Source organism: Limanda limanda, chromosome 16 (assembly GCF_963576545.1).
Source record: "Limanda limanda chromosome 16, fLimLim1.1, whole genome shotgun sequence".
Taxonomy (NCBI): Eukaryota; Metazoa; Chordata; class Actinopteri; order Pleuronectiformes; family Pleuronectidae; genus Limanda; species Limanda limanda.
In genome coordinates this window covers 18,516,017-18,538,530 of record NC_083651.1, presented here as the reverse complement: position 1 = coordinate 18,538,530, position 22,514 = coordinate 18,516,017, and the positions used below count along the sequence as shown (strand labels likewise).

The 22,514-nt window shown below is 43.1% G+C and overlaps 1 protein-coding gene across 2 annotated transcripts in view; it reads left to right on the top strand.

Moving 5' to 3' along the window:
* LOC133021550 (receptor tyrosine-protein kinase erbB-4-like) overlaps positions 1-22,514 on the top strand; it is a 294,248-nt gene that overhangs the window by 127,400 nt on the left and 144,334 nt on the right. For both annotated transcript variants that reach the window (XM_061088453.1, XM_061088452.1), the window contains exon 2: positions 9,170-9,321. In XM_061088453.1, the coding sequence (XP_060944436.1) occupies positions 9,170-9,321 (152 nt within the window). The remainder of the gene's footprint in view (positions 1-9,169; positions 9,322-22,514) is intronic.

The following is a 22,514-nucleotide window of genomic DNA, read 5'->3' as shown; positions in this document are numbered from 1 at the left end:
TTCATTTATTGGTGCCTTTGTCACGGGTATAAATGCGATTATTTATTGGGGGGGGAACTAAAAGTGAAAGCTGAAAATGTGTACCTGACTGGTCTTGACTGGTCCTCACTGCTCACAAACAGCCCCTTAAGTGAAAAATATAAAACAGATGTAGTTAATGCTTTCATGTGCTGACAAACACTGCATTTTCAAAAAAAAGTTGTCAATGAAAAAAGTTTGCATTGCACCTAGAGTAATTAATACGTAAGTAATAGATGAAAAATGTCGATGGACTGGTTAACGTCTCACCGAGAGCCACTTCAAATTCAAACACACGCTTTCCACCATGTGTAGCAGGTAAGCTAAAATGGCGTCGCTAGTATTAGCTATCTAGCACTCACCTGATTAAGCTAACTGCACCGCAGCCGTTGCGCCACCGCCTTCCTCTCTCCTCTGCCCGATAAAGAAGCGGGACCCCCGCTTCGTCCGTGGCGGCTCCCGTGTCCCGTCCGTCCGGTGCGCTCGCTTTCGCCGTCCGTCCGGTGCACAGGTCCGGTGCGCTCGCTTTCGCCGTCCGTCCGGTGCACAGGTCCGGTGCGCTCGCTTTCGCCGTTCGTCCGGTGCACAGGTCCGGTGAGCTCGCGTTCAAACAAACAACCGTCCCTAGTACTACACGCAGCAGCACGATCCACGCGCATGGAGAGCTTCACCTTCTTCAGCAAGCACAGGCGGGAAGAAGGTACCTTCTTCTTCGTTGTCGTTTTCGTCCTTACAGGTGCATGTCGCCACTTACGACGCGGGGTGTGTAACAGCATGACTTGAAAACTCAAGTTTATACAACCAAAACTTAAGAATTTTTGTATATTCCACTTAAAATTATCCACCAACTTCATTACTCACAAATCTTAGTATATTCTACTCCAAATTAGTAGAATAGACTTACATCTGATAGTAATGGTATCATACTTACATTTTTTATGTACATTCAACTTAAATTTTCCATCCCAGTAGATGTCCGGGCTTACAGTGTACAGTCAAGTTCCAGTTAATCTAATGTCTTTGGACTGTGGGAGGAAACCGGACTACCCAGAGAAAACCTACACAGACATGGGGAGAACATGCAAACTCCTCACAGAAAGACCCAAGCCCCAAACCATAGAAGTTATAGTTCTAACCACTGCACTGTCGACTTGGCCCTGTCATTATTATAACTCAACAACAAGCTATAGACCTTGAAGAGCTGACTGTATTTACACTGTAGTACTTTACTGATTTGTATGGGCATAAAGAAACATCTTAACTCTGGGTGCTAAATTCATGATCTGAAACTGAACACGCTGTTCCTCGTAGACAGAAATGATTAAGGGGAACGGAGCTGTGTTTGATTTACTCCTCCAATGGATCATATACTGGTTTCCCTGTTCTAACATTTATCCAACTGTGTTCACACTGGGAGGATCTCTACCACAGGCAGCCATGAGGTTCTTGTTGTCTTTGACTGAGCTGTAAGAGCTCTTTAGTGGTGGAGGCCTGGAAGCTGACATCTCAAAGTTAAACAGGAACCTTGCCTGGAAAGATATCGATCATATTTGATCCACCTCACACACACAACAACTTTACTCTGCCCTTTATAGAGATGTCCAAAGCAGCTGAGGAGGCCCTTCCATTGGCTGCTCCTTAGTCTTTCCTGGGGCAACAGCCACCAATTATGCCTTAGGAGAAAATCTCCATCCACGTACTTGCTAATAAAGGCTTTGGACAAAATGATGAAAGTGCTATTTAGTTTTGAAATGCATGATACGATGTGTTTATCTTATCATCAGCATCCCTCTAAACCTGGTTCATTTTGCCCTCCAGTGGTTGGAGCATAATTGGTGTAATGGTGGTAGATCAGCAGCTGGTGGTCATGCACTCATGCTCAGGGACAATCGTCCTGAGTTAATTGTTGAGTGTGTGGTATACACACCTAGCATACTTGAAATACTCCATGTCTCTTGCTTTTCACTAACTTTGTCCAACAAGTTCTTTTTCAAAGTGAAGCAGCTGGTGAGAGGTGATAAACATCTGTCAGATGCACAACATCTTGATTTTCCGATTGCATTCTATTATTCTATCTACATTTTGCAGATATTGCACAAATCCCGCATCATTACTGCTGCTATGATACTGCTAAAAAAACATATGCTTTTAAATCTCACATTTAAATCCCTCGATATTTTTTAATCAATTAAATTTCAAATCACTGTTGTGCCACATTGACATATTTATTTAAGATGGTCGGCACATATTTGATTTCAAATTCAGTACATTAGTCACGTATTTAACAACACAGAATTGTATTATTTAATCAAAAGAGCTTTGATAATGTCAAACGTATTTCTTAAAATTACAAATAGAGCTTGTGTGCTGCAAGGGTAAGGATGAATTGAGGGTCACACACACACACACGGGCACACGCGCAGACAAACAAACAAACACGGAAAAACACTTTCACTGGGGTCTAAAGGTCTTTTCTCTAGATCTACTCTCGGCAGCGCATTCAGTCAGGAAGAGGCCCCCAGAGGATTTTGGGTAATGAGATATGTCAGTGTCAGCCAATCACTCCCCTGTGACTCGGGTGGATTTTTATTGTCTGGAGACAAGTCTAAATCCTACAGAGATACTGAGGTGGTGAGAGATTCTGAATGGATGGGGCGCAGCCTTCTGCTTTTTTCCACTGACCAGTTCTGCCGGTTTCACAAAAGTGAAACATATCCAAATGGTTGCAGCATGCTTTTTAAAACTTCTTTAATTTCATTTCAGTGACCACTAACAACATTGACAACACACATTTAAACAACTGTCTAATTCACAGCTGCAGTATCACACATCATTCCATCAAAGCAAACATATTGTATATTAATATATGTGATATATATATCTACATGTAAAAATCTATACACTTTAATAAAATGATGTAACTGAATATAAATTCATATTTTTTTAAATCATCATTGGTATTTAAGCATATAGTTCAAATGGGTTGCTAATGTTATCAAATTATTGATATTATCAAATAAATATGAAGCAGTTGTCCTTTTTCTCACCACAAGAGTCTGCTTTCTCTGATATTAAAATAAGATCCATGTTTCAAGGTAGTCACTTCATCTAAGAAGCACACAAAAATAATCTAAGGACTTTTAGGACAAACCTATGCCACCTCTCATAGAATTGAGAATGAAATGCTATGTTTAACTCACCTCTGTGGTGATTTTTTTGTCAGAGGATGTCATGGTTATAAAATCAGGATATTGCAGCTTGGACTTGGAGGTCTCTGCTAGTTAACATTCACATTCACGGTTTCATAATACTCCCGTTGTCTGATATCAGAAACAGAGGGACATGTAAATTAGAACGATTCAATTGGGAATTTGGCTGTATTGAAACACTGTATATGAGAAATAGGGAGAGAATAAAACTGGATGACACAGGGCAGAATATAAATCTGACATGATGATAATGACTATTCTTATAAGTGTTTAACGTCATCCAGCCTCATTTAATTACTGAGCCAATTTTATCTTCTTTTCATTAAAAGTTTTCTGCTATTCGTAAAGAGTTTCAACTTCATCCTCAATTTTTCATACCGATACTACACAGTCCAGCAATATACTTTGTAGCTTGGTCCATCATCCATCACTATCACATTTGAGTAGATTTCTTTATGCACCTATACCTTGGTTCTCTTCAGTACTGGCCAGGTAGTGTATCCGGTCAGTTTGTCGTAGCCTGTTTACCTGTTTGTCGGAGTTTATTCGCTGAAAATGGCTGCTTGCTGCATGGGAAGGGGTTAATGACAGCCGTGAGACTGAGCTGTACATGACACATACAGATCATATCTGTGGACAACATATTAGTGACACTCATGATATATCTGATGCTTGTAATCAGCTCCTGTAAGTACACCGACAGCTGCAGGCTATCCTCTGTGGAAAACTCCCAGGAGGTGTTGGAGGATGTGTGCGCCAGCAAGGGCATAAATGCTAATTTATGACGGCCCATATGGAGACAGCAGCAGCATTGTTTGTAGGTGACCAGAGCTCGGAGGGTAGTGAGAGGTTAGCATTGCTGGACCGTGCAGCCATCACGAACACTCATCTAGTTATTGTTTCTGATGCTTATTAAGCTGCTCAGCAGATGGACAATAATCTGGGCCATGATTACCATCAGAGGCAGTGGCTTGTAACTCACACTTAGCCAGCAGGGCTCATCTGGGGGACATTGGGGGACAAAGGACGGCTCTGACTGCTGCGTGCCTGACAGAAAATTTAGCTTAACTCCGACAAGGTCCTCCTGTTTATTCAGGCCACGTAAGCCAAGCTCAGCTATTGACAGTGTTTACTTATGGAAGTGACATTTGCAACTTTATTTGATGGAGTCAGTTACTGGCTATTGGGATGACCTTTTGTCGGCTGCCTTGGCAGGAGCCTATAAACCTGGGAGACTTGCAAGCTTTATAGGCATTCAATAATCGCAGAAGGCACTATTGATGAAGTTGTTGTGTGCACCACGTATGAAATGAATTGGGCAAGGAGCACACACCACAGCAGTGCAGTGCCTATGCAATCCTGATGAAGATAATTACAAAAGTAAAACTGATGAAAATGGAGCTCTGGGGCATTCAGGTTTCTCTGCCAAATATTGGTTTGTTTTGTTCTCATGTAAAGGACTCACTGTTTGCATTTCCCCCTCTGGGTGAGTGTCGTGAAATTGTCAGAGACAGTGATGGATCCATTGTAGTCCCGTCTGGTGGTTGTCTGTCGGAGCTGCATGGAAACCATTTAAAAAACACAGCTACTGACAATCTTTCTTCAGGAGGTTTCTGACCGATTTGTGAGAGAAAGAGAGACGCATGAATTTGTCCACACAATTGGCTCCGGACTTTCTCCGGAGATTGCCTCTCACATATGAACAGCGCAGCTGGAGATTCTCCAGTCAGATGCTGTCACAACAACAGCAGCAGCAGCATGCAGAGGCAGGATAATGTATTTTCATTTACAGCACATCGACACGATTGATTATGGTTGTCTTTTCTTTGGCCTCTCCTACATTTATGACACATTTTTTTCATGAAATATTTATCTTTTTTCTGTTTTTTAGTTTTGTGTCCATCGCGTGTTAGAAACATCATCAATGCTCCCTCTTGATTGCCGTGTCAAACTGATTCAGACATTTGGGTTCTCACATACAGCCCCTATACAGCATCTATCTATCAATCAATCTATGAATCTATCTATCCATCTATTCATCTATCAATCTATCCATCCATCCATCCATCCCTTTTTTAATCTGTAATTTGTATGTCTACTGCCATTAAGTGTGAAGTGGATGCAGGTGGAAGAAACCAAACTGCTATGGCAACCTAAATGAGATTTTGTGCAGCTGGTCTGTGCAGTTAGTACACACCCACTGAAAGGAGTGAACGTATAGGTGTCGTGATTGTGGGCGTGTTGGCCCTCATGGCACATCTGGTGAACACATGGACAGGCTTGTCCCCATCCATCCACCTCCAAGCATTGCAGAAAAAAAACTAGCATCTGTAAATTCCCTTTTCATCCATATAAATGACGGCAGATATGAATTTCAACCCATCAGCTCGTAATCTTCTCATTAATTACACATATTGGAAAATCCTGAATTATTATGATCCATTGCCTTAATCCATCACTTCTCAGACAATTCCCTGCAAACAATTGTAATCAATTTAATCACACAGGCAAATACGATTCCTTTGTATATACACATGTATATGGGGTGAATCTCATTGACATTCTCCGCTGTGAGTGTGGAATCGAGTGAAATCCGTCAAGCAGAGAAGATGGATTCTCTTGTGAGCAGCCATAACTTTTACACAATATGAAGATTCATCTGTTCTTGAGAGCTATTCCTGCATCCGAGGCACTATGGTAAACAGCTGACAACTCGGTGTCTCATAACGTGTTCTCCAGGTCGCTCCAATACAAAGAGCAGGGACTGTGCTTTATTCAACCTTTGCAGTGATATAACGGCTCAGATGTAACATATTGAGCATGGAGACAAATGGATTCGATCGTGCAGCGAGGGGGAGAAAATACATCCTGAGGTCTTTTATTTACACCCGGCCCACATTCATGCACACACACACACACACACACACACAGACAGACATCTCACCGGTAGGATCACTTTGCAGCAAACCCCTCAACAGTTCACACTTTCTCTTTATGCACTCTACACAGCACAGATGGTTTTGTTGTGGTTCACTTGGCACTCAGCGCCATCTCGGTCTCATGCAGAGCTATAGGATTTCAGTGTTTCATTAGAAATCACACATGAGGAGAGAGAAAAAATAATCACACAGACTTCACATCGCACCTGGCAGTTCTGGAAAGTCAGCGGGCTTAACTGAAGGCAAGCTCGGGGAACCAAATGGGTGTAAAAAAAACAAGTAAATTTCACTAGACATCCCATGCCACAATGACCCTGTGGCCTGATCTCGGCACCTTGCCTCAATGGTGCAATAACAGTTTATTACACCTATCCTCACTTTATGAGCCCCTCTACCCTGCATCCCGCTTCCCTCAAGCCCACGCTAACTGTTATTGAAAACACCCAGGTCTGTCATATATCATTCCTGAGCAGCGCGTTATGCTATGTGCAGTCTAGCTAATCACCACCAGCCATACGAGTATTGTACAGGTCACATTGGGATAGTTCCACTTATCTCATATCTGCTTAGATGAGGAAGTGTTTAATCCGAATCCCATTTGTCTTTACAGCCTGTGATGCCTTGAGGCTGAATCCTTTTTTCCTTTATATGTAACTGTGGTGTAATGTCGGGGAGTAAATAGGAAAAGGAATTGAAAGATTTGGCCACAGTGCAGAGAAAAGGGGTAAATGAGTTTGGCCTAGTTTATTACTAGCCACGAGGATAGAAAAACAACACTGTGGGAGATATAAGGTTTAGAAAGGTCTGCAGGAAATTTTGAATAGAAATGCAAAGCCTCGCTGAAGATATTTTAGGGAGGAGGTGTTCAGAGAGAGAGGTAACAGCTCATGGATGACAAAGTGACAAGGCTCAGTGAAGGACACACCACCTCTCTGTTAGATTCTGTCATTAAGTATGAAGAAGAAGGACGCAACAACATAACGAAAATATAAATAGAACTGGATTATAATACATATATATGTATGTTTATATTTTTTTTCCTGTCTTCATAGTCATTCAGGGTAAATACTCCTGCATGATCACAAATTATTACCCTCCATATGGAAAATCTTCTGCACAGCTGATAGCATCAACAAAAACTCATTGCAAAGGGACTTTGTGTTCTGCCTGTGTTCATTGGCAGCAGCTATTGTGTATTTATGTTGTTGCTACATCTTTATATCGCTCTGACAAGATTAATGAATCTTACTAGTTCTGCCTGTGTTCATTGGCAGCAGCTATTGTGTATTTATGTTGTTGCTACATCTTTATATCGCTCTGACAAGATTAATGAATCTTACTATTGTCACTCAACTCTATAGCCTTTGTCCAGGTGTGTCTATGATTGTTTTCCACCCTGTTAATATTAATGCAGTCTGGCTGGAGACGAGAAAACACCGCTCTGTATTATTCAATGCATCTCAACGGCAACACAAACCACAGTCTCCACGTTTGTTGTGCGGATAGATCAACGCCTCCCTGCACAAGTTCAATAAAGACTGAACGTTATAACTTTCGTGAAGGCAGGTTTTTATTGCAGGACTTCTGTACTATTTTTAGCCAGATGTACCTTTATAAAATGTAATCATCAGCTGTACGCACAAGCTGCACAGTGCCTCACTGGAAATAATTTGTTGCTTTTCGTGTGGTTTTCTCTTGGTAGAGTTGTATGAATACATCTGGTGGCTGAAAGATGTTCTTTAAATAGTTTTATCATAAATGATTAACACTATATAGCCTTCTTTTTTTTATGAAACACAATAGCTTAGTGGGAGAACATTAACCCTTCATACTGGAAAAGTCAGTGTATTCTGAGTGCGAGTGATTTAACAGACATGCACTGTGGCTCAAAGCTAGTAAACCTGGCTAGCATTGTTAGCATAGTCGTGCCACCAGTAGCATCCGTAGCATGTTTGTGTGTTCTGAAAGGAAAAGGGTGAATTTGCTCAACAGCGTTTACATATCTATTCATCGTTAGGCGTTGGCAGCTATATTGATATTTAAAATCTCATAAATAACCTCCTGGCAGGAATTGCAAGCAGCACATTGTTCATTTAAAAAGCAGCAAGGGGAGTCGAGGGATAACATCTACTGCAGTTTGTATTGAGGAAACAAATTGAAAAAACAAACAAACAAAACAAAACATGACGGATGCATGAAATTGCAGCAACCTCAGGAAAAAAGAAGTCGATCAAATGACAACAAATACATGATGGGAGGAGATGATAGGAGGGCAAGGAGAAGACGAAATCCATGTTGAGGGCAACAACCCCAGCGATGAGCCATGCTCCTACAGAAATTGATCAATGAAATATAGTTTTTTTATTTATTATAGATGTAGACTGATCTTCCCCAAACAACAAATGCCTTCCTCCCTCCAAAAACATGTGAGGAGCCGCAGGCAATCTTGACTCAGCCCCTAATCTTTGTATTAGGGCCATGTTTCATACTACTCTGGGCATCTTCAGCTGATTGCGCAGATGGTTTGTGTCGTCATCGGGGGGGTAGGAAGCAAGGTGTGTGATCGCTGGAAGTTGTTCTAATAATCACTTGTCAAGTGAGTAGCCCAGCTAACTGCTAAGGAGCCCTCATCTGTCCCGAGTGCCCTGGGGGGAGCAGTGAGGTCCAGTGGCTTCCCAGTCTGACATGACCAGGGCAGCTAAGCAGGTGCTGCAGGTCACTGTCTATGGACTCATGCTTAAACTGCACTCTCTTTGTTTTGACACATGTGACACAGTAGAATATGAACCAGCTGTTTCTCCTGGCTCATATTATGTGGAACTGTATCTGTAACTGTATCGAGGTGACAGACACTGTGTGTTTATGTTATGGTCAGTCGAAACTGTGGACCCCGTTAACAGGCTGTGTCATCATATCTGTGTGGCTGCTCTCTCACCGCTCTCAGCTACAGTGTATCTAATGGAGCTTTATTAATACTGTCTTGTCACTGTCTCCTTTTCCTAGTGTGCACTGGTACGGAGAACAAGCTGAGCACACTGTCCGACCTGGAGCAGCAGTACCGCACCCTGAGGAAATACTACGAGAACTGTGAAGTTGTCATGGGCAACCTCGAGATCACGAGCATCGACCGCAGCCGGGACCTCACCTTCCTCAGAGTAAGGATGAAATATGAAGTCTGGTGTGCAGCAAGGAGACAGAATACACCTTTCTTATTAATTCAAATGTGTCATTATTGGTTCATCACTGGGGATTTGGGAGTAGCTTCACATTCCTCTTCATGGAACTCTATGTTCTTGTGTCTAGAAGTATTTGAAAAATCTTAAACCTGTACAAGCGGAGTAGAATTATATTTCAGGGTTTCACATACTTCTTGTTATCCGTCACTAACTTCTGTTACTGTATAAATGATTGGGATAGTGAATGACCATCTTCTCATTCAACCCTGTTGCCAAGACAATACTTGTGCTCAAATAAGTTTCTACCAATCAACATTCAGATTTGTGTCCACGTAGCCAATGACGTTTCCTTATCAGGGGTACTCCTTCTCTTCTTCTTCTTAGAGAGAGTCTGCTTGAATGCTCTGATTTGTGGGACGCCATCTGCCAAATCTCCTCTTTGATTAAACATGAGTCACAAAGAGAAAAGGCAAAGTGCTATTATCCCTTGCTTGAACACGTCCAGATATTTATGACGTTTTAAGAATCACCTTCTTCCTGGGCCGAGCGCGTGAGCAGCGTGATTCAAGCTGCCTCTCGGAGGTTAGTATTCAGGTGAGGAAGAATAGGTTTGCTTGGGTAAGGAAGCTGAGGTGGAATTGCTTTTACATGAATGCTTACCTCCATTTTGGTTTGATGGACACGTGCATACACACCATCACTGCGTCAGATGATGCCTCTCAGGGGCCTGGGGCAGTAAGGGCACTAATGAAAGGGTAGCAGGCTACTATGGAGAATATGCAGGAGAAAAAGAAAAAAAACAGACAGGTTTGTTTTTGTATGTGAAATCAGCTGCTACACTCTGACCTTTGCTGGCCCCCCACTTCTCAAGAACATCACGCTGGACTGCTGACTGCACTCTGCTCCGCTAACGCCCTCCAACTCCAATTGATTCCGATCTATCTAGGGGGCAGGGGAGCTCCCCTGGTGGCTCCGCTACAGTGCTGACTGCATTTATAGGCCCGTATTGCTGTGAGAGTAAACTTGGCCACAGAGGGTTTTACCGAGAATGCAACCCCCCACCCCACCCTTCAATGAACATGCAAGCTATGTTCTTTTGTGTTTTCGTTTCTTACAGTGATGATTTAAAGTAAATACGACAAAATGATTTGTCTACATCCGGTAAAAAATAATAACGCTGCTCATCTTCTCTCGTGTGTTTAATCTGCGTGCACCAAAAGAAATCAAGATTGATTTAAGCGGAAAAACAAAGCACAGTCATTACGTTGCTCTTTATTGTAGAGAGACAAGCGTGACGCAAAATACAACTAAGATGTTATTAAGAAAGAGGGAGCGATGGATGGTTAAGTGCAGCCATTAGACTCCTGCAGAGGTAATATGCCCCACAGACTTTGATGAAAATAGATGGTAGAAGGGTGGAAAGATGCAGTTCTAACTACTACAAAAAAAAATAAAGTGTGATTGTTGTTTAACTGCACCGAATCAATTTGTAGTTGAAAACAACTCTCACATCCCCCGCTTGAGTTTTGGCTCGGTGTACAAGCAATATTACACAAAGGTGTTATTTGCAGTTTGAGGTTAAAGGTGCTTTCGTCTTTTACCTGCATACGTTTCCATTCCACTCATTTACTAAGCAGCTCCCTGCGGTGCCGGCTTGCCAGGATCCTCCACCTTTCCACGGTTGGCAATTAACATGGGTTAATTGAGGATGCTAATTAGGAACGCAGGGTGCCAAACAGCAAGGGAGCAAGAGGGCAGGGCGGCGTGTGTATTTTTAGGCAATATTATTATTATTATGATAAAACACATTTATAACATGCTTCCCCGGGGAGAGAGGAGAAACTTCACCTTGAGTTAGAGAAATGGGGGGGGGGGGGGGGGGAGTGAAGCGAGGACTATTGTGCAGCGGCAGCTCAGCGTACCAGCTGTCTCGGGGAGGTGATTGAAACTGATGCCTGTGCATTGGCTGCTTCTCTTCAAGATAGCCAAGAGATTGATGGCTGCCTCCCAAAACCCCTCAAACAACTTTAGCAGTAAATAGAGTCCATCTTCCAAACTGCCTCCACGACAGATGAATCAAAGCTTGCGCCGTGATTAATAACTGCATTTCTGCACTGAGGCTTTTCTCCCCTTCTCTCACACATTCGCACTGGAACCAACAGCCGAGCTTTACCGTCACGCGGTGTTTACGCCGTCAGTGTTGAAATCACTCCTAAGTCCATATTCCCGTTTCCTCTGAATCTTATTATGAACAGAGCGTGTGTTTGCATCCCGAGACGGAAGCACACGGAGAAAATTAGACGACAAGTTACGCTCTGTTCTACATATTCGACTGTGACGTTTGCTGTGATGTGAATGGGACACAGAGGACGCCAGACGCACACTTTTGCATCTCTCTTCTCCCCGGTATCACTTTCTCGTGTGTGCTCTCATAAACAGATCTGTGATTATGAAATATTCATTTTTCCCTCTCCTCCCATCTTGCCAGTCTCAACAGGAACCCACAGCCACCACAGTCAGATCAGATTGTTTGTCTAGTCATTGCAACCATTTGTAAACATGTAATTCCTGCAGTAGCACCGAGGCCCCAGCTCGGTCCCCGTAGTTGTAATTTTGGAATCATCATTTACAAAATTATAATATTTAATATTCGCAAACAGCCTTAGTAAATCAACGTAGACACATTGACAACAGAAACCTCATATTTTGTGTCACCTAGAAGTGTTTACATTCCTATGGCAACCTCCGTGATCTCAGATGTGTCATGAAACTCCTCCACTGTGGTATTTATTGGTTTGAAATTTGCCTTCATCTACATTTAAAGATGAACTTTAGCGGTGGATTTCCAACAGACTATTTGCACTTTGTGGCACAGGAAATGAGCATAAAAGCTAATAACCCTCTATCTAAGCCAGTTGTTTGCCATTGTCGATACCCGAGCTGTGTAACTGCATATTCAAATATCAGCACAATAATGTTATTCTGCTAAAGATTAAGAGAAGTTAAAGTTGAATAAATGTGGGAGAGTTCATTATTCTGAATATATGTATCACTAATATTAATATATTCAACATAAACAATATACTAAAACCATAAAACCACAACAAATATTTATCCTTACAAGTAAATGACCAAGAGTCAAAAAAGTCCAATTCATTTTTAATATAAAGCATTACCACACACTATATGAATTATTTATTACAGGATTACATTGCACTGTACAGATATTTGTATTATTATTAGTGTATTATTAACACCTATTGGTTGCAGCATTTTGAATGTATAAAAAAGTAGTCATTTTTGGATGGCTAACTCTCTCACACTTACACTATGCACTGAAGGGTGCTTGTTGGAAATGTGTGATCTGTTCATCTGGACCTAAATCACACTCGTGCGAAGTGTTCACTTGACCCTGCACTTGTGGGAAACCCTCCCAGCCGTCACAGTGATGCGTACAAGATGGAAACCAGCAGGAATAAGAGACAAATGTTACTTTAGTTGACAAGAAAACTGTCTTTACACTCCAGAGTAAATATCCCCATGCCAACAAATCAGCTTCATCTGTCTCATTCAATATCTTTCCGGGGAGCAGTAGATCAGACAGAGGGAGGGGCGGCAGGGCGCGAGCAGACCTTTATATAAGTATACAGGGCCTATAAAAAGCTTTAGGTTTAACCGGAGCTATTTCTCTATAATTAATGATCAGATGATTCATTTTGCTGTTGAAACATTGCACAGTTGACGGAAGAGAGTGAGAGCTTTTACTTTATTAGAGATGGTATGCAAAAAAGTTTACAGCAAGTTCAACAAGATCCCTTATCGTCACAGACAGGAACATGTTTTGGTCTCTCGGGGGCAACAGAAACATTTTATTAACACCACATATCATCACCTCTTTAGTTTTATGCAAGGAACACGTTGGCAAACTGGTGCTTATTTGTAGCAGCTAGACAGAGCAACAATGCTGTTCATTGGGAGTCATGAGTTGAATAAAAGACCAATATTTTGTTTCTTTTTGCTCGGTTTTCGGTCTCTGCCAACTCCTGAGGGAAATATCTGGCTCTTCAGCTGTTAAATGCTGCAGTATGTTTACCAGCTGGTGGTTCAACTTTGTCTGTCTGCCATTTGCTGTGGAGCACTGTGGAGTGGGCTTTCAGGGCTTCCTCCACCGAAAGCAGCTGCCTGCTGCAGCCACAAATGAGCCTATTAGAGCGACGAGGGTGAGTCAAAACAGTAAGTCGCAGGCCAGTGAGTTAAACTATGAGCTGAAACTCATTATAAACCCTCTGTTAAGCTGAGGAGAGCCGCAGATTTAGGTGATAATAGTCTGTATTACTGCTCTTTTGCATGTTCACGTTGTTTTCAACTTATTTTACACAGTGATATTGATCTTAGCCTTTAAAGACGGAGATTAGGAGCCTGATTCTGACAAGAGGGTATAGCTCAAGTTAATTTTGCCCACTAAGATACGGCAGGAGGCTGTTTCATCAGCCTCCAGACACTGCTCATTCCCTTTTTTTCCATGAAATTAGAAGCCATTAGAGGTCTCTGCTGGTTGGTTACCTGCAAAACTGCAGGGAATAAACACCAACAGTTGATGAGCCTAACTGCTGCATCAATTTAAATTTATGTCTCACTTGTTAAAGGATAGGTTTGCCTTGCCAGAGGGGGTCTGTGGGCAACAACCATTTGAAACCGCTGCTGCAGAATGACCAGCCGGCACTTGCACTATAAGTGCATCTATGTAATGTGTGCCTGCGCCACGTGTGACTTGGTCATAAATTGATCACAAATCATGAGTGTATCTTTATAATCTCACCAGCTTAATGGTAAACATATACTTTGCTTTTCAAAATTTAAGCCAGGCTTCATCTATGACAGACCGACTGCCGGTTCATAAATTGTTACTTGAGTCGACCTAACAAATTAACATTATGTTGCCCTTTGAGTGCCCAACGGAAATACCAGAGACACGATTTATGGCAGCTCATGAAAGAACAGTGGATTGTAGGGTGTTGGATACCGGTAAGATAATGCAGTTTTACATAATTCTCAGCAGCAGAGTCATTGGTTCCCTGAAATGCAGAACATTCCATTTTCTGTCTGCTCTGATTAACCCATGAACACCTGAGGCGCCGAATAGAAATGACCACGTCAAAGATGAGGACAGAATTGCCAAAATTTGCTAAAACTTTCATTGTTCATTGAAGCAGATAGACTTGAAATAACTTGATTGTAAGTAATTGCTGCTTCACTTAACTTCAAAAGCATTTTCTTTAGAAACATACACAGCGGGCACACTCTCTCCCCTTCCTTCTCCTCAAACATGACTCTAACCGACTGAGCCTTGCTCAGCAATAACATCGCCTGGGTCTGATTCTTCTTCACTGATATTTTCATTGTTGTTTTTCTATTAAAGGGCTGTAATCTGCTCCCTTCACTAGTCATTGTCTGAAACTCTTCGTTGGAAACTTTTTTGCAGGTTAAAAAAACAACAACAAACAAACTACATTTCCCTTAATTCAGTTCACCTTTCTCTGCAAGTATTCCAGTCAAACACAATGTATTTCATCAGTCACTTGAAAACGATGACATTGCAGATGAGACGCACACATCTGATCTGGCTCTAAAGGGAAAAGCACGTAGACATTGCACCGACTCTTAAAGGTATATACACGCATATGTCCTTGTTATACATTGTTTACTTCCTTAACACTAAGATTGACGGAAAAGCTGCATACGAAGTTTCGAACGTTGTGGGAAGTGGCATTTGAAATCTGCATCTATTCCTGGACTTCATTCCCGTCTTCTGACATCTTCCTACTTCTTCTTGACTGGCATATTTATCCCTCAGGTGCCATCGGTGCCCTCCCCAGCTTCCTAATTTTTGATGCACTGTTAGACGTGTGCAGATTACGTTGCCCCCCCCTGCTCCTCGGCAAACTCCTTCAATATTAATGAAGACTGATGAAGTGCTAGGGAGCTCCTGTCTTTCAGGCGCGACCTAGATTGGATTGACAATTGCAATTAGCATCCCCTCAAGTCCATTTCCATCACTTTAATTTGACATGAAGAAGGACAGTGTGGGGTGGGAAATGAGACCACGAGAGAAAGAAGTCCTGAGGAGAATGGTTGAGGGAGGGAAAATGGGGTGAAAGAGTTTAACTGGGAACTAGTTTGAAAGCCAGACAGCAGAGAGGAGGGAAATTGAAGAGTCCCTGGAAATCTTTCACTCACAGATATCTGAAGTTTTTTGCTGCTGCTTACTTTTTAGATTTCTTCCTCCTTACTTTCCATCAAGATACATTGCAGCGAGAGGGAAGTCTATACTCTTCAAATCACGAAGGCTGCAACTAAAGCCATTTTTAATCCATTAATCTTTTGTTATGTATCAATAAGTCCAAAGATGTACTTTTATTTTGATTTATCAATTGCGTATTTTTCTGCTTTACTTCCTCTGGAAACACACACACACACACACACACACACACACACACACACACACACACACACACACACACAAACATTGTATGTTACTTCCAGCTGTGATCTGCGTGGGATGATGTGATTTGTTGTCTTTACCACAATTCCCCTCATTACAGTCAGCCTCTCCCAGTTAGCATCCTTCTGGTTTTCACGATGTTTTTTGTTTGTTTTTTTCTGACAGGGAGCTAAAATAAATTGGGTAAAAAAAAAAAGAGTTACAAACCACAGAATAAGGTTGTGTTAAGTTTAAAAAAAAAATCTGTTTGCTCGACTTCAGTTTGTTTGTGGTTGTGTATATATAGCATTTGTTTTACTCCATCCAAGAGACAGGAAGGTTAACTAAAGAGAGAAGAGAGAGGTGAGAACAGATCTATATATAAAATAATGTACACTTGTGTCAAAGGTTTGGGCTTTTTGGGATTGTCAGTTCCAGATTGATGAGTACATGCCACATAAACCAATGTATTTTTTCAGCCCTTATATCAGCCTAAAGATATTCAACTCAGGCCTTAGTTGAGCTCCTTCCTGTAAGATTCTACTTGCACCCATGAGATCAGCTGTATTCTCTTCAGTGTTACGGAAGAATTTTATTCTTATATGTTTCCTTTCTCCCCTGAACAATGGATTGCTTCTCAATTCAAGTGTAAGCCGGAATTAAGGTGCGTGAGATATGACAGCCGCTACTGAAAATCTACGATTCTCCACCATTTAGCTGGAAAAGAAGTAGATGATAGTCAGGAGTTGATAGTGTGTAATGCGTGTGTACATTTCAGTTTTGCTGTGCGTGTGGGTATATGTATGAGACTGTCAGTGTTATTTTAAATGAAAGGACGATCTCTTTGCCATAGAAAAATTGATTTCAAACCCATCTTCCTTCTAAATGACCGAAGCAATTCTATGTATGTTTGTGTGTGTCTGTGTGTGTGTGTTTGTGTATGTGTCCGTGTGTGTGTGTGTGAGCATTGTTAAGGCCCATCTCTGCCTTTGACTGACAGATACATTTCCTTGCTCCCCTTCCCACTCTTGGATAGCCCATAACATTCCCATCCCGTCTTTTCGAAATTATCTGGATTGATAGAGCAATGAAACAAAAATAACCGGCAAGGTTAAATGACTGTGTGTTTGACAGGAGAAAAAAAAAGAGAGAAACTTTGCTCGACTTGGCTCTATTTGCTCTGCCTTAAACTTTCCATTTGTATTGACCTGCAGCTGTAGAGGCCAATACGAGAAAACCAACAAAAATAGACACATATCTAACCCAGCCGCTCTGCTGACTCGTTTTATGATGAAATTGTTAAAATGAAAATCTGTACTGGATCGCAGAGGGCAGAGAGCTGCTGCTGCACTACCCTCAGCATGTTAAAGCTTCAGAATGAAACACATCCTGCCACTCTGGAGGCACTTTGCATCCAAGAAAACAAATCATTGATGTTTTCTGGAACTACAATAAAAACAAAACTAAAAACTGTTTGGGATTATAACTAAAATACAAACAGATAGGAAAGTCGGTTTCAGACATGAATCTCGGTGTCTTACTTAGACGACATCTTTGCCTTTGTCATCTTCGTGTATGACATCTTTTTGTTTCTTTCTTGGATATTTATAATCTTTTACCTTTTTTCAATTGTGCATCCACAACATGCTGGAAAAATCATTAACTGCATTCTGATATGGGCTCATTGAACATTTGTCCAGGCTGCTGGTAGGAAAAGTTCTAGAAAATTTCTGGAACAACTCACACGGACATTTATATTATCCCTTACTGCACCTAGAGAAACGTCAGGAAAATGTCTGCACTTCAGAGCATGTAGGTACATTATTCATTAGGTTATTCTCTTTTGCCCAATATGTGTTTGTGACAGTGTCACTGTTAGAAGTGAGCGCGAGTAGCAAGTAGCTCAACCTGATAATTTTCAAAAAAGTTTTGAAAGATCTTTTCTTCATCTTTTCTAACCAGTTATAGATGTTTATTAGTACTGAACGAGAGATAATCAGGAAATGTCAACCTCAAGCTTGTGTGTTAGGCTTGTTGTCTTTTGGTTTAGACTTCAGCCACGACTGGAGGTAAAGTGATTTTTTTAACTCTGATTCCACACAGTATCGAGGTCTTTCTGTCCTTCTCTTACAGCTTTGCCAAATACTGTCCGTGACAGACCGTAGCATGTAATTACCCAATGGTTACATTGTTTTCCAAAATAGTCAGTGCTCCGCAAGCAAGTCAAACATCTCGTAGTTTGTAGAGAACTACTACATTGTGTGATAAATAGAAACACAAATTAACTTACGAGACCAGATATTAAGTAGCATAAGAACGTGTTAAAAAAAACATTTAAAAAATGAAAGAAGCAAGACAAATTAAAAAAAAAGAATCAGGAGTTGCATCAAAACAGAAAAGAAAGAAAGATACAAATTATAAAAGCGCAGGAGTGCAGGCAAGTGCAAGATCGAGTTAAGGGCTGAAGTAAAGAGAAATGTTTCAAGTTTTCTTTCAAAGACATTTACTGAACGTTGGGCATAAACTCTGACCACTTTCGATGTTTGGCAGTTATACCTGATCACTTCTAATCAGCAGCAGTAGCTCCCTGGGTGGGGGTGTTTTGAAACAGCTGTGAAAACTGAAAACTCCTTCTAAGAGGATGCAACTGCCCTGAGACATATTTTTAAAAAATCACGTAGCCTTGGAGCAGATAGTGCAGCAGATGTATGAGACAGTCTTACTGCACTGCACACACACAGCAGAGGCTGAGGTGATATTACTACTTATCGTAACAGAGCAGTGCCAGATTGAATAGAGAGGCAGTGGAGAGGAGAAGCTGAACCGGGGCTGTGACAATAGCCCACCCTGCTTCTGTAGCTGCCTTTCAAAATGCCATATCTGCCTCCCTCTGTGGCCTGCCACACGGAGTGAATGATATGGACCAACGTCTCAGGAGGATCGGAATCAATTTCCAACCACTGCAGCTGAGGCGAGGGGGTCCTTTTCAAGAATGGCTGGGGTTAAGGCTCAAATGGACAAAGCACAATAGTTCAGCTGGACACAGACTCTGTCCTCCTCTTTATAAACTCTTTATTGATAACTGCACACAAATAGCTCATTTGATCCACTCTGGGTTTACTTAGTCCTCCACTTTATGTGCATTTAGCCTGTGCTAGAGAGTCCGTTCATGATAATACAAGACCTTGTGAGTGTGTTTTCCCTGAAACGTTTTAATCTCTGTTTCTGGTGTGTAAGTATTATTTGACTCATTCAACTCGTTCAGTTGTTTCCAATCTGTGAAAACAGAAGCACCCTTCTGCTGGCTTCACTAAACATGCAAGTGTGTGATTTGTTGCTGAAAAGCAACTGAACAGGGATTAGGCTCACAACAAGATTTTGTCCTTTTTGTTTCTTGCTCTTTCTGTACCTCTCGTCCCTATGTTACCTCATTATGTGTTTAATGAATGAAAAAACAATGCTTTTATCAATAAACCATCAAGTAATTGAATATATTATATATATATATATATTGAATATTTATAAATAGAGGGGCCATTCGTTAATCTGGTTGAAGGCTTTTTGACGTCACTTGTCCTTTATGTTTTGATTTCAGATCAGCACTTTTCTCTGCTGCGATGAAGGAAAAAAACTAAACACATGATTCCGCTTAATTATCAGCTGCCATACCAATAAAACGTCACGGCTTGGTAGAAAGACCAAGTAGAAATATGCACCTGGTCTGAGTGCTCACAAAACAGAGGTTTCTTTTCTTTTGTAATTTACCTTTTATTTTTTCATTAAAAATCCAATATAAATATAAATCAGAGGGAATTCACAACTGAAAATGATCATCTCTCACATTTGAGTTTAAAAGAGGAAAATTATGTTACGAGTTTATCATATTTATATCCGACACTTGATTTTATAAATTCTAACATATGAGGCTGGGAAGTGCTTTGTAACATTTCTTTTCCCCATTGACCTAAACACTTAACATTTACCAGTTCGGTGATTTATTTGTACATGCTAATCAAAGTACTGCTCATGCAATTTGAAGGCACGATACAATCATATATAATCCATCACTATAGTACAACCCTGGATTATGTTCAGAACATGGGGAACATGTGCCTGTTCTTCCTGACTACTGAATAAACAACAGTAAGCAGTACCTGCGTCTCTGCCTTTCCTTGTCCTGCCACATTGGTGACCCCGTTTTTTGAACATGTTCGAGGTGAAGGAGGATAGTGTCCCTTCCTCATCGGGGGAAGACGTTTTTTCTTCCCCGGCTCCCGTGGACCGTGTTTCCACGACGACCATGGCGCAGCAGCTTCCAGGATCGACCAGCTCCGCGGAGCACGTTAAACTGCCGGAGTTTTGGAAGAACGACCCCGCGACGTGGTTTCAGCACATCGAGGCTCTCTTCCATCTGCGAGGAGTGACGGCAGACGACTCCAGGTATTTTTTGGTGGTTGCGGCTTGGGACCAGCAATCCACCCGGCGCGTGATGCAGCTCCTGCGGGCCCCGCCGCTGCGAGGGAAGTACGCCGCCATCAGGCAGCTTCTCCTCCGACGCTACAGCTTGTCAGCCGCGGAGAGAGCGGACAAGCTACTGTCGCTTCCCGGTTTGGGAAGCGACTCTTCCTGTTTGGCGGCCGGCGACTTCCGTGGATTGGCTGAGGAGGCGGACCGGATCCTGCTGACTTCGAGGAACGTCTCCGTGCAGAGTGTGGCCGTGGAGTCCTCGCAGTCGACGTTGGAGAACGAGGTTCCGGCAGTGACGGCTGCAGTCTCCACCCGCACACAGCGCGGCCAGCTGTGTTTCTTCCATCAGCGCTTCGGCAGCAAGGCGCGCCGCTGCGTTCCTCCGTGCGCGTTCCAGGCACCGGGAAACGGAAGAGCCGGCGCTCGGTAGCAGCCGTGGGTGCTGGTGATCAAGAGGAGCTGCTGTTCGTTCATGACTCCATATCAGGTTATCAGTTCCTGGTGGACTCCGGCTCGCAGAAGAGCCTTCTCCCTCCTGCAGCTACGGACCTCTCGGCCCGTGGCAGTGGTCCGCGTCTGACAGCGGCTAATGGCTCGGCTATAGAGACGTTTGGTACGAAGTCTGTGACTGTGTGTTTCAATGGAAGCAAATTTCTGTGTGATTTTGTTGTAGCCTCCATTACGGTTCCTATTATCGGAGCAGATTTTCTGTGCACTAATGGGTTGTTAGTGGATGTAACTAATCGCAGGCTCATTGATGCTGTGTCTTTTGCGTCTTTTCCGTGTCAGTCAGGGGGACCTGGGCCGTTAACACACGCTAATTTCGCGGCGTCAAAGGATGTCTTCCAGCGCTTACTGGCGGAATTTCCTTCGCTGACAACGCCCGCATTTTCTGCCGCGGTTACTAAACACGGCGTGGAACATTTCATTCCCACTGCGGGTACGCCCGTTTTCGCACGTTCGCGTCGCCTCGACACCGTGAAGTTAGCCACCGCGAAGGAGGAGTTTGCTACCATGGAGCGTTTGGGGATCGTTAGGCGGTCCAACAGCCCGTGGGCTTCACCGCTCCAGATGGTGCCCAAGGCGGACGGTTCTTGGCGGCCGTGCGGCGACTTCCGCCGTTTAAATAACATTACGGCCCATGACCGTTACCCAATTCTGCATGTTCAGGATTTTTCGATTCGTCTGGCGGGCATGACAATTTTTTCTAAAATCGATTTGGTGCGGGGTTATCATCAGGTGCCTGTGGCAGAGGACGTGCCCAAGACTGCTGTCATTACGCCGTTTGGGCTTTTCGAGTTCCTGCGGATGCCGTTCAGCCTTAAAGGCGCAGCGCAGACGTTTCAGCGATTGATGGACTCGGTGCTACGTGACCTCGCGTTTGTTTTCGTCTATTTGGACGACATCTTGGGGGCCAGCCCGTCGGCTGATGAGCATTTGTCGCACCTTAGGCAGGTTTTCCAGCGCCTTGATGGGCATGGTCTCATTGTCAACACAGCCAAGTGCCAGTTTGGGCTGTCTGTCATAGACTTTTTGGGCCATCGCATTTCGTCGCAGGGTGCGGTTCCTTTGCCCTCGAAGGTGCATGCAGTTGCGGATTTTCCCCGTCCGGTCTCGGTCAGGTCGCTACAGGAGTTTTTGGGCATGGTAAACTTTTACAATCGTTTCTTGCCTCGTGCGGCCCAACTCCTGCAGCCATTGTATGGTGCTTTGAAGCTTAAGAAAGCCAAGGACCAGGTTGATTGGACCCCTGTGAGGATCCAGGCTTTTGAGGGGGCTAAGGCTGCCCTGGCTAACGCGGCGCTTCTGGCGCACCCCGAGTCTCGGGCGCCCATCGCCCTCACGACCGATGCTTCAGATGTGGCTGTTGGTGCAGTTGTTGAACAGCGGGTTGCGGGTGCGTGGCAGCCCCTTGCATTTTTATCCGCGGTTTGCGAGACAGTGAGCAAAAATACAGTGTGTTTGACCGGGAACTGTAAGCGTTGTACCTGGCTACGCGTCATTTCCGTTTCCTGCTAGAAGGCCGCCCTTTCACAGCCTATGTTGACCACAAACCATTGATGTTTGCTATGGCAAAGGTGACAGAGCCATGGTCTGCTCGCCAGCAGCGCCATCTAGCGGCGATCTCCGAATTCACAACGGACATCCAACATGTGGCGGGTAAGGCGAACCCGGTTGCAGACTGCCTGTCGCGGGTGCTGGTGTGCCCTGTGCATCTTGGGGT